This window comes from Selaginella moellendorffii, unplaced genomic scaffold (assembly GCF_000143415.4).
Source record: "Selaginella moellendorffii unplaced genomic scaffold, v1.0 SELMOscaffold_41, whole genome shotgun sequence".
In the NCBI taxonomy this organism is placed as follows: Eukaryota; Viridiplantae; Streptophyta; class Lycopodiopsida; order Selaginellales; family Selaginellaceae; genus Selaginella; species Selaginella moellendorffii.
Genome location: NW_003314302.1, coordinates 1,420,384 through 1,432,690, shown reverse-complemented (window position 1 = coordinate 1,432,690; position 12,307 = coordinate 1,420,384). Strand labels below are relative to the sequence as shown.

The window sequence follows — 12,307 nt, the reverse complement described above, 5'->3', positions numbered from 1 at the left end:
GCTTTTCCTGCATCTTGGTAAAATCGCGTCCCCGGAGCTCAACTTAAGAATAGTCACCTGATTGCCACCCAAGCCTTGGCATCTTAGAATAGCCATTGGTTTATCAAGCAAGGTGCCAGTGATTAGCGATTTCTGAGCTATGCACATACATCAGAACATCTCATCACAACAATGTAGAGATTTAATATTAATATTAAGCTTATAGTTATTTATTATCAATCACCAATGGTCATTCCTTTCCTTGACTAGCCTCTCCCGGGGAGCCGCCCACTCGACATGGAGTATAAGACTATCGTAGCCATAGCCATCGAGCTTCTTCATGGCGCGCTCGGCATCCTCCCTCCTCACAAAAGTTATGAAAGCAAAGCCACGCCCCAGGCCCGTCCCCCTATCCGACGCCACAAAGATCCGCGAGATACTCCCAAATCGCCCAAACAGCTCCTGCAAGTCGGCCTCCCTCGTGTCCTCGGACAAGTTGGTCACTCTTAGCGAATTGCCATCGTCTCTATAGCGCGTCGTCTCTTTCGATCCCGCTCCTCCTCCGGGACGCCGGTTGGGAGCAACGTACTTCCCAGTGCTTTGCTTCGGAGTCACGTCGCCACGATCACCGTGATCTTCGGCGGGCTTGATCACCGCATCATCGTCCTTGAGCAGCAAATCCTTGAAAGGGCACCTCGACGTCCAGTGATCGCCCTTTTTCCCACAGGCCCGGCAAACGATCAAGGACGTGTTACCGGAGCTGGGCAGCCCCAGATCGACGTTATCGCTGCGGGTGTTCCTCGAGCCGGGCTTCTCGAGCCGGATCTCGTCCACGGAGACGAGCGTCACGCCCTCGGTTGCGTTTGCGACGTCGCCGAATCTCTTGAGCTGCTTGCGGTGAAGAACCGCGGGGCTCATCTTCTTCGTCTTCTTCGTCACTCTCACTGTCTCGATTACCTTGATCAGCTTGCCAGTGTCTTCATCCCTGCGCCACGAGGTGATGATCTTGATCCCCTTCTCGTCTGGCCCGACGACCTTTCTTGGTGGCAACACATCGACCTCTTCGTCCTCCACATCGCCCCACCGGAAACTCGAGCTCATCATCGTCTTTCTAGGTCTACGCGAAGTTTCAACTTATAAGCTGTAGAACGAAAAGGCATAGGCTATGGAAAAAGGTGACGAAAAGACTTATAACTTATATATGATCTCAGGGATGGTTTCTCAACAGTGTCGCAAACGCTGAGGATGGATTGCTCGAAAGCACAGGTGGTGTATCGAATTCCACAAGCTTGCCTGCAAATCCACAAAGACAATTGAGTTGAGAGTAAAAAAGAGAGGATCAATCGCGGATTTACCATTTTGCAACACGGCAACTAGATCAGTGTTGGAAAGGATTGTTGCCAAGCGGTGTGCTATCGTCACCACAGTGCACTCCTGGAAGTTTTCAGCTATACGAGTTTGTATGATTCTCTCGGTGGCACTGTCGATCGATGCCGTCGCTTCATCCAACACAACGATCCTTGATTGCTTCAGCAACACTCTGCCAAGGCACAAGAGTTGCCTTTGTCCCATGCTCCAGTTCTCGCCATCTCCCGAAACTTCAAAAGAACATCACAAACGAAAGATCCATCCTAGATCAAATGAGAAAACTTCGTTACCGAGTGAATCGAGACCAGCTCCCTTGGAAGCCACAGCAGTCATGAGCTCACATTTCCTCAAAACCTGTGTGAAGAACTCCAAGTTATTCACACATTACAAGAGCCATGGTTCATATGCATATATTATACCTCCCATATTCGATCATCCGAGAACGTACTCAGTGGATCCAAGTTGTAACGTATGCTTCCTTCGAATAGAACGGGGTCCTGCGGGATTATACTCAGCTTGGAACGCAAGAGATGCACGTCCACTGCAGAGATATCGAGACTATCGATGAGAATTTGGCCAGAAGTGAGCTCCACTGTGCGGAAAATTGCCTGCACGAGTGTCGACTTTCCACTGCCAGTGCGTCCCAAGATGCCCACTTTCTTCCCGGCTGGGAACTTGCATGAGATCCCGCAAAGTGCCATCGGTGCGCTTGGTTTGTACCGAACCTGCGAACAAAAACAAAAAGCTTTAGAACATGCCTCCGACGTTCAAACTTTAAGGAAAGAGCTGTGATGGAAACCTTGACTTCTTTGAGTTCCAGAGTGCCTAGTTGCGGCCAATCCTCAGCAGGCTGAACATGCTTCCCTCTCCGTGGAGATTGATAATGGAGTTGTGTATACTGGAGTAGACGCTCGGCCGAGATTATTCTCTTTTCGGTGTCAACTCGACTCCACAGTGTCCATGTCAACACTGTTGTCAAGCTCAAGGCGTACGTAACAGCAACTCCTGCCGAACCTGGCATTTGGAACCGTGGGCTTTCATCCATCCTAAGAGAGAGTTTTGCAAAAGGAAACAACGTACCTGGACTTTTGGGGGAAGCAACGAGCAGGAGCATCAAAGCGCAGAAGAAAACGTCGGCAAGGACGCCGATCCTGAGAGCCAGAAACTCCATGGATGCAAAGTTGTGGAACTGTGGACGGTTGTTTACGTCGACGAGGTGGAACAATCTCTCGAGAAACTGTGGCTCCCGGTGGAATGCTCGTATCGTGGCGAGGCCGCTCAGGGACTCCTCAAAGTGGTGAACGATGGGAGCGCGCTGGATCTCCATTAGTCTTGGGAGCTCGCGAATTGTCTTGATGTAGTATCTCTGCGTGGAAGGAGTTTAGAAAGGAAATAATATTGTAGCCAAGAGCAAATACCTGGAGGCAGTAAGCCACAGAAGCTAGAAACGCGAAGACCGGGAGGACATGCCACGAAACAAATGAAACGATGACAATTATCGTAACGAGCTCGGTCATGTAGCCGGCTAGCTCGGACAATCTCAGCGGCACAGAGATATCTACCGAGGTTTGGTCTGTAGAAGCCTGCAAGCACACAGCATCGAGCAAGAAAAAGATTAGCGAGAGAGCTGAAAGACATGCTTACACGATTTAAGATACGTCCGATCGGAGTAGTGTCGAAGAACGACATAGGAGCGAGGAACACCGAGCGGTACATGCCGAGAAAGAATTTCTGTGAAGTTTTCAATCCCACCACGGCGACAAGCAAGACTCGGCAGAGTGACGCCAGCGAGCTTCCCAAAGAGAGCAAACCGAAAACCATGACAAGCTTTGCCTTGGAAGTTCTCGGCCTCGCAACTTCCCATGTGGCGGCTGCTTGCAAGCCTTGATAAATAGCCAGTGACACTAAGATCACTGGAATAAGAGCTCCTCGATAGACTGATGTTAGATAGGCCCAGTAGACGCCCCCGCTCACACTTCCACACTCCCTTTGCTCGGCTGCCTCTGGCTCTTCCAACTTTTGCTGGATCTCGGCTGGATCTTCCTTTCGATCCTGATTGGAAGACTCATCCATTGTTGCACTCTCTGCTGCCGCTCGGCTTTGCTCTGCGCAGTCCACTGATAAGCTCCCGTTCGCCATTACCTGCATGGTCCACGACAAGATCGAAACAAGTTCTACCTGAAAATTGCTGACAGACTTACGATCACTTTGTCGGCCATTTGGATGGACTGAAGATGATGCGTCACAAGTAGAACGGTCTTCGTGCACAGAATCCCTTGGATACATTCCTGCAAAAGTGCTTAAACTCGTGAACAAAAGAGACAGGGAGTTCGCACTTACCTTGAGAATGTCCCTGGATGTTTGAGTGTCGAGAGCACTGAGAGGATCATCCAGGAGATAGATATCAGCATCCTTGTACATGGCTCTTGCGAGCTGGAGTCTTTGCTTTTGTCCCCCACTCAGTGTCACACCTCGATCGCCAATGCGTGTCTCGTCGCCATGGCTTAGCATCTCCAAGTCTCTCTTGAGCTGGCAAGAAGAGATGATCTTGTCATACTTTTCCTTGTTCATCTCGCTCCCGAACAAGATGTTCTCCTTCACGGTAGCATGCTGTATCCATGCCCACTGAGAAACGTAAGCAGTTGTGCCTCTCACAATCACCTGAAAGAATTATTTATTTTGTGACAGAGCCTGTTAAGTAAGGATATCAAATCGTATACCTCTCCACAAAGCTTTGGCATCTGTCCCAGGATACACGAAAGGAGGCTCGACTTGGCAGAACCAACGGCTCCAGTGATCGCCACGAAACATCTCTTGGGAACCTCCAAGTTTATGTCTTTCAAAGTTGGATGCTCTGGATCCCTGTCCCAGCTGAAACTGGCCGCTCTTACTTCGATCGCAGCAGCAGCACCACCACCACCACAACCTGTAAACTCTGGCCTCGATTCCACTTCGCTGGCCTCGAAAAACTTGGACAACCGCTGCATGGAGACACAAACTCCCACCAGAGAGCTAATGAAATCCGGGATCCCGTCCTGCATGCTTTGCAGCATCCGAAACACTGCGACTGCCGAAAGGATCTTCCCCGGCTGGAGCTTTGCCATCAACGCGACCGCAACCACAGCCATGGCCGACGGAGCAGTGGCAAAAACGTACTTTGACAACGCTTGGACGTAAGAGTACCTGGAGAGATGGGCATACTCGGCAGCTCGGAGGCGCTCCATCTTGCGCAAGAAACTTTCCTCCCATCCATGAAGCTTGAGAGTTCTCATGCTTCGCAGAGACTCGGCAGTAGCTCTCATCCGGCAATCCCGCTCTCGCATCATCTTGCCTTGCGACTTCTCTTGAATACTTGCGAGTGGAACGTTGCAGAGTGTGCAAGCGATCAGCGCTCCAACGCTCGCAAAGCTCGCAAGCCCGACGTCTCTGTAGAGGATGATCAAACCGAGCAGTGCTTCGAGTGGTAGCGTCCAAACGCTGTGGATCTCCCAGCAAAACCACCCGACTTGCCGGACATCCGAGGTGACCAAGTTCACCACCTCGCCAGTCGAAACCCTCGAGCTCTTGAGCGCCTTGTGGAAGACATGGCACGCCAGGGAGGATTCGACGCGCAGTCCCAGCAGGCACAGCATGAAATGCCGCTGCCTCTCGAGCAAGTTGGCGCTGATCTTGGCGAGAAGAAACCCCGACACCAGCGCGAATCCCTTTCCTGGGGAAGTGCCGTAAGCCGCGACGAAGTCCGCCACCAGGAAAGGGCCCGCGTAGGAAGCCAAGACGTGCAAGAGTGAGACGATCCCGCTCGCGATCACTAGCTTGCGATTCGGCCGCCAAATCGCATCCCAGATCGAGCTCCCGCGCAATCTCTGGAAGAGGAATGCCGCGGAATTTCTCTCGCCAAGCCACGGGAGATCTTCGAGCTGGAGAGGCCGCTTGGAACCAGCGGCGAAGAGTGGATCCAGCCAGCGGAAGAACGCAATGCTGATAGCGGAGGCGGTCGCGTGAGGCGTGACGATCTTCTCCTCCTCTTTCGCGAGTGAATACGTACCTTCATTCTGGAGGAAAGGCTCTCTCATTGGTTAGAACCCTAAGTACCAAATGTAAGCTTTAAACGTTCTAAAACTTCCCGATAGCCCTAAAAGAATGTTTTAAAGAATATACGATGAATGTAAGATACTTTTGGAATATTCTTTTTCCTTGTTTCACAAAATTTGTTTGGGGGGGGAGGAGCGCGGGCGGATGCTCGATCGGCGCTCGATCGTGGCGAGAGAGCCGAGAGCTCGGCACTGCGGCTAGAATGCACCGCCTCCGGTAGCGAGGAGAGGAGGATCGCGGGGCGGGGCGGCAGCGGCTAGGGTTTGTGGCCAGGATGATAATCCGCACGTACCAGCGGCGGCACAGGGGTAGCGATTCTCTCCGGGGAGATTCTAGCTCGCAGGAATCCTTTTGGAGCAGCTCGCAGGAATCGGCGTGGAGCAGCTCGCAGGAGGCAGGGTTTGTGTCGTCGCAGGATTTGTCCAACTGGTCGTCGCTGGAGATCGAGGAGAATGTGCCCAAGAAGAGGAAGCAGCAGCAGCAGGAGGAGAGCTTCCAGGTGGAGAAATTCGAGGGCAGGGCCACCGGGGCCAAGCAATTGAATCGCTTGCAGAGGCAAGTGGGCCTGAGCTTGAGCCGGCGATGGGGATTCTCGGCTCCTCCAAACTCGACGCTCATGGAGGCCCAGGAATCGGGCGAGATGATGGAACAGGTTGACGAGGTGAATTTTGCCATGGATGGCTTGCGCGAAGGACAGCCTCTCCAAGTCCAGCAGGCCAGCTTGATCTCCATTCTCTCGCTCTGTGCTTCGCTCCAGCAAAGACGCTTTCTTCGATCTCACGGGTAAAGTTTTCTTCTTTTCCTCTTCTTTGTGTTGTTTGATCACAAGCACTTTCTTTCTTATCAGGATTGCGAAAACTTTAGTAGATGCTATTGTAGCTTTACCAACAGGCGATCCGGCGTTGTCCTTGGCTGCCTCAGCTGTTTTTTACGTGCTTGCTAGTGATGTAAGCGTTTTCTCTACCCCTCGTACACTCTAAATGATATTTTTTTCCTTCGTTTTTGTTGTTTGTCAGGGGCATGATGCGAGTGTGATGGACTCCGACCCGTGTATTCGCTTTCTTCTCAAGCTTGTTACAAGCCAGACTGATACAGTCAGTAGCAGCGATGGGATGAATATTGTGGCTAAAGTTTATGAGAAGTTGCGTGCCACGAAAACTTCAAGTGACGCTGTGACAACGAATCAACTAACTCCGAAGTCACTGGCATTGCGTACGTTAGAGAGAGCGTGCCTTTCTGCTGTCGTTCTAGATGGTACGTGATGGCTTTCATGTTTATTGTGGTTGAGGTTTCTAAAAACTTTTGTAGACAATAGTGGTGCGGTGACAAAGGTTGGAGGACAATTCAAAGAAAGGCTTCGCGAGCTGGGTGGTTTGGACGTTGTCTGTAATGTTGTTGCGACATGTCTTACAAATTTGATGGTCAGTGAGAGTTTCTGTTGGAATTGCTTGCTCTTATTACTTTCGTTTCAGAAGGGAAGGACTCGGAGTGACCATACTGTCAGTTTACTACTAAGATGTTTGAAGGTGATGGAAAACGTTACATTTTTAAGCGAAGAAAATCAGGTGTGCGGATTGTTTTTGTCTGCGTTCATGTTATCTAAGCATTTTTATATCCAGGCTTATCTTTTGAGACTGAAGCACCATCAAAATTCTATTTTTTTGCCAGAGGGCTTCATTGGAATCGTTATAAAAGCAATTGATACTTTGCAAGGTACCAACTTCTTTTCTTCTTTGCATCCAGCACAATTTTTTGTAAGCAGATATCTCGAGTCAAGATAGAACGGCTGGCAAAGAAGTCGACTCTAGTTTGGAAATTTCAAACACGAAAGAGACAATAACCTGCAAAGATGATGCCATTCAAAAGCAAAGGCCGGCCTTGAAAGGTGCGTTGTCTCGTTCTTTTGTCTCTGTGGTTTATTGTCTTCTGTAGGAAGAGATGCTTCTAAATCTGCAAACCAAAAGGAGCTCAAGCTGAGAAATGCTCTGCAGAAAGCTAAAATTATCAACACGCAACGAAAGGCATCCCTGACGAGTAACTGCCAGAAAATGATTCAAACGAAGGTTTCCGACAACGACAGGCGCTTCAAATTTTCTAGTGATACTTCTATGACGACGGACAACGCGAGTGACGATATCTTCTCACAAGATCCATACGATTTTGACGAGCCAGATTATGACATCAAGTTTCAATTTGGTAAACCGAAGCATCGACACAAGTCCAGAGTAGAACCCCTTCATCCAACTTTTGAGAATCACGAAGCTGGTGGCTCTTCTGCTAGATGCAAGCTAGAAGAAGAATGCTTACTTTCGGCTGTCAAGGTATGCCGTCGTTTTTCGTTTTCCCCGGTTAATAATCACTGAAATACATTCTAGGTTCTGATGAACTTGACGAATGATAATGCTACTGGATGCAAGCAAGTTGGAGCATGCAACGGGATTTTCTCTGTCGCCTCGCTCCTCGTGTCAAACTATCCTCGCGAGTCACAAGAAGAGATGAGCTTGGATCTCCTTGTGACGGTACTTGGCATGCTTGTCAATCTAGTAGAGAAAGACAAGAGTAACAGGTGAGAGATTCTTAGCTTTCAGAACTTGTTAACTTCTCGTGTTTGTTATGCAGATCTCAGCTTGCAGCTTTGGACTTGAAACTGCCATCCCATATAGCCTCGGGAAATGGAAGGGGCATTTTAACGTTATTGTGCTCCCTCTTTTTAAGCAAACAAGGTTCCGGGGAAGCTGCTGAAGCGAGAGAAAAATCCATCATCAAGGTACTTGATCTGTTTTCTTTTGTTTCTTCCATAAGTTATTCAATAATTCCAGGTCGAGGATGATGATACTGTACAAAGAGGACAACGAGAAGCCGAGAATATGATTGTGGAGGCTTACACAGCCTTGTTGCTCGCGTTCCTCTCCACTGAAAGGTACTGCTTTCTCATAGATTTAAGCAACTTTAACTTCTGTGGTGGCAGTGACAGAGCACGACAAGCAATCGCCGAGAGATTGCCGGGAGAAGGACTATTATCCTTAGTTCCCGTTTTGGAGAGATTCGTGGTGCGTATACTCTATAACAACTTCCACGCTTTCTTTTCGGTCTCTTTAGAGCTCATCACTCTTTGTGATAAAACTTGCAGGCGTTCCATCTGTCGCTAAATATGATCTCTGCCGAGGCTCACGCGGCTGTCCAGGAGGTGATAAATTCGTTAAAACAACCTGCGATTGATTTGTAAATTCTGACCTCAATGGAATAGAAAATCGCCATTTATTCAGGTCGAATGCTACCATGTAAATACCAGATCATGGAGACAAAACTGGTTTCTGACTTGGCAGAGGATCTTTATAGACTTTTATTGACTATTCATTAACTTTCATTGACCTTCATTGACTATATTGATCCTAAGCAAGAATTTCATTTAAAAATATGGTGGGTTCTAAGCGTAGATCAAGTGTAGCAATGGTAGATCTTGAGCGAAATTGTAGTTGTGGGCGATGTGGTAACTATTTTTCTTGATTTTCTCTAGACTCTTTTTTGGAATGGTAGCATGGTTGCCACAGCTGACAAAAGAGCATGAGCTTTACAGGTGTGGATGTCTGGAGAAATCATTCTCGATCTCTTGGGTGTTACACCAGGCCTGGCGTTTGTAGGATTCAAGCGTGTGGATTATCGTCACTTAAAACTTAGTGTAGTTGGAGCAAGGCCATTTGCGATGGGATGAAGTTTACGGCAAAACTCTCCTTTCTTCGTTGTAAGAACTTTACTTCCTTTTTCATTCTTTGAAGATTTGGCATTTCATGTATGAAAGGTAGTGCTGAGAAGATCCAGGAGCTCGTCCTTGATGCTCCCAAAGATCACAAAGTAGTTATACTCGGACACAATGGACCGACTGGTATTAAATCCTTGTTTCCATGCCTCTCCTTACAGAAGAAATCTTACAGGATTGGGCTCAGAAATCGATGATAAAGATTTTAGTGGACGTCTGATCCTGGTAATTTCAAAACCTCAACTAGTTTTTCATCGACAGACTTGGCCGAGGCTATAAAACTTTGCGAAGAAGAGTGCGAGATACCTTTGGTGGTGTTTGGTCGTATGCACAGATGGTCGCGGCGCTCAATCGCAAGGTTTTTGTGAATGGTGCCGTGGTTCCCAGGAGAGAAGGATTGAATCGAGAGTTTACCATGGTAGCGCTGCGAGACAACGAAGTTAGACTTGGGAGACTTGGGAGAGAGTCGACGCTGGAGATGTTTGCACTACCAGTGAGAGAGTTCTCTTTCAACTGTAGAAACTGTAGTCCACAAGAAAGAAAAGACTTCGATGTGTAAAAAAATGTTTGGATATTTTTACTTCAGCAATGGAGCTCGAGCTTCTATCCAATCGATTTTTCCTAATGGAGCTCAAGCTTCTATCCACTCGAATTTTACTTCAGCTATGGAACTCCAGCTTCTGTCGATTTTTACTTCTTCAAAATCATTTTCCCAGATCAGTTACTTCTAACGGCTGTGATGCTCGCTTCTGACGGCTACGTTGTAACAAACGCTTTCTTCGTTTTTGCCAGAGTTGACTACCTTCCTCCAGTAAAAGGAGAGCCCAAGAATATAACAGAATATGGCGTCAAAGGTTTTATCAGTTTACGGAGGGAGGCGCGGTCAGCGACACATTGTTTCCTCCCCTCGTTACATTTTCTTCCTCACGTTATGCCTCTCCAGGGACTACTTTGAGGATGTGAATCGGACGCGGGACAAGTTTGAGCAAATGCTTTCGGAACCTGTGCCATTTATCTCTCACTGCAGGTAGTGTAGATGCTGGATCAACCCGAGGGAGCTGGACCGGCACTCATCTCCACCACTCGAACGAAAGTAACGTTGTTAGCAACGAGTAGGAGCTGAGAGTTAAGTCGTCACGAGTTCCCTGTCGTCGTTGAGCGATGCTCTGCAGCTTCGACTGAAATGGACATCATCCCCTCCACGTCCTGCGAGCAAAACGCACCATGGCAGGAGCCTTTCTCTGTGTGGAGGAAGGATATACACGTTGTGTTGAGATTGTTGTGGACGTTGCTAAGGAGCTTGATGAGATCGTGGTGCTCGATGAGCGTCTGGCATTCCGGGCATGCACGTATTTTCCTAGCTTCGAATTTCTTACTTGTCAGTGACGAGGAAACTGTCAGCGAGGCGAGCTATGGTGGCCTCCGAGGCGGTGAGAGCATCGATCCCGGCCTTGGCCTTGGCTTGGAGCTGCGCGTCATTCGCCTGGATGGATCCGAAGGAATGGAGCGTGGATTTAGGCGCTGGAGTGGAGAGATGTAACGAAGAAAGCGTACCTGTTGACAATAGTAGACATTCTGTCCAGAGAGACCACCCGAGGGAATCACACGATAAAATGCCCGGCAACGGTAAATGCCGAAATCAGACAAGTGGTCTTTCATCAGTCGAGCGCCAGATCCGTGCAGCCACACCTGTTTTCCATCACCGAATCGTCAGGCCTCTCGTCTTGGAGGATCCGAAGCGATTCCCTCAAGACGAGCTTACCCTCCGGAAGAGCTCCGCAGAAGCGCCACGGACTAACTCCAGTTGCCGCTTCATTCTCGCGGACTGCAAGACTCCATGCTTACTGCAAGTTTCCACGGCTGGAAACTTGCATGAGATCCCGCAAAGTGCCGGCGGTGCGTTTGGTTTGTACTGAACCTGCGATGATCACATTGGGAAACAAAGAGCTATTAGACACGATCAAACAAACTTTAAGGCAAGAGCTGTGATAGAAACCTTGACTTCTTTGAGTTCCAGATTGCCTAGTTGCGGCCATGTGTATACTGGAGTAGAAGCTCGGCCGAGATTATTCTCTTTTCGGTGTCAACTCGACTCCACAGTGTCCATGTCAACACTGTTGTCAAGCTCAATGCGTACGTAACAGCAACTCCAGCCGAACCTGGCATTTGGAACCGTGAGCTTTCATCCATCCTAAGAGAGAGTTTTGCAAAAGGAAACAACGTACCTGGATTTTTGGGGAAGGCAAAGAGCAGGAGCATCAAAGCGCAGAAGCAAACGTCGGCAAGGATGCCGATCCCGAGAGTCAGAAAACTCCATTGGACAGTTGTTTAGGTTGACTAGGTGGAACAATCTCTCGAGACACTGTGGCTCCCAGTGGAATGCTCGTATCGTGGCGAAACCGCTTAGGAACTCCTCAAAGCGGTGAACGACGGCAGCGGACTGGATCTCCATTAGTCTTGGGAGCTTGCGAATTGTCTTGATGTAGTATTTGTGCGAGAAAGGATTTTAGAAAGGAAACATTTTTGTAGTCAAGAGCAAATACCTGGAGCCAGTAAGCCACAGAAGCTAGAAATGCCAACACCGGGAGGACATTCCACGAAACAAATGAAACGATCACAATTATTGTAACAAGCTTGGTCATGTAGCCGGCTACCTTGGACAATCTCAGCACAGAGATATATACCAGGTTTGGCCTGTAGAAGCCTGCAAGAACACCATTGAGAAAGAAAAAGATCTGTGAGAAAAGTGAAACATGCTTACACGATTTAAGATTGGAGTGGCGTCAAAGAATAACATAGGAGGGAGGAACATGGAGCGGTACATGCCGAGAAAAGTCTTTATGAAGTTTTCAATGCCACCATGGTGACAATTAAAACTCAGCAGTGAGCTTTCCAAAAAAGGCAATCCGAAAATGCTAAGATCCTATCCTTTACATCCTAAGCCAATTAATTAAAAAAGTGATCACTTGATTGTAAGGCCCTTTTTTTATCGTATTATCTGACTTAGTGCCTATGATAAACTCTGTCCCAGACATTTTCAGCCTTATGTTTCAGCTGCTTGCAAGCCTTAATAAACAGATACTAAGATCACGGGAATGAGAGCTGATGTTA

At 48.4% G+C, this 12,307-nt stretch overlaps 3 protein-coding genes across 4 annotated transcripts; 1 reads left to right on the top strand and 2 right to left on the bottom strand.

The window, feature by feature from the left end:
- Positions 1-219: 219 nt before the first annotated feature.
- Positions 220-1,083, bottom strand: LOC9634514 (eukaryotic translation initiation factor 3 subunit G). Its single transcript, XM_002979459.1, has one exon. It carries the CDS (start codon positions 1,081-1,083, stop codon positions 220-222), a length of 864 nt encoding a protein of 287 aa, XP_002979505.1.
- Positions 1,084-1,162: 79 nt separating this feature from the next.
- LOC9635142 (ABC transporter C family member 13) lies at positions 1,163-5,420 on the bottom strand. Its single transcript, XM_024684469.1, has 11 exons — positions 4,068-5,420; positions 3,688-4,008; positions 3,549-3,635; positions 2,992-3,489; positions 2,766-2,930; positions 2,428-2,713; positions 2,147-2,361; positions 1,767-2,072; positions 1,638-1,701; positions 1,335-1,577; positions 1,163-1,272 (listed from the first exon to the last, which is right to left on the bottom strand). The coding sequence occupies exons 1-11, from the start codon at positions 5,418-5,420 to the stop codon at positions 1,187-1,189; spliced, it is 3,624 nt and encodes a 1,207-aa protein (XP_024540237.1). The 3' UTR covers positions 1,163-1,186.
- A 136-nt stretch (positions 5,421-5,556) lies between these two features.
- Positions 5,557-8,711, top strand: LOC9634513 (wings apart-like protein homolog). 2 transcript variants are annotated; one of them, XM_024684593.1, is made up of 13 exons: positions 5,557-6,222; positions 6,287-6,386; positions 6,456-6,693; positions 6,748-6,860; positions 6,915-7,004; positions 7,059-7,152; positions 7,202-7,324; positions 7,372-7,760; positions 7,815-8,005; positions 8,059-8,206; positions 8,259-8,359; positions 8,408-8,489; positions 8,570-8,711. In XM_024684593.1, exons 1-13 carry the CDS (start codon positions 5,714-5,716, stop codon positions 8,663-8,665), a joined length of 2,274 nt encoding a protein of 757 aa, XP_024540361.1. In that variant the 5' UTR covers positions 5,557-5,713; the 3' UTR covers positions 8,666-8,711. The 2 variants fall into 2 exon arrangements, with proteins under 2 accessions (XP_024540361.1, XP_024540360.1); XM_024684592.1 differs by having other exon boundaries at positions 6,912-7,004.
- The last annotated feature ends 3,596 nt before the right edge of the window (positions 8,712-12,307 follow it).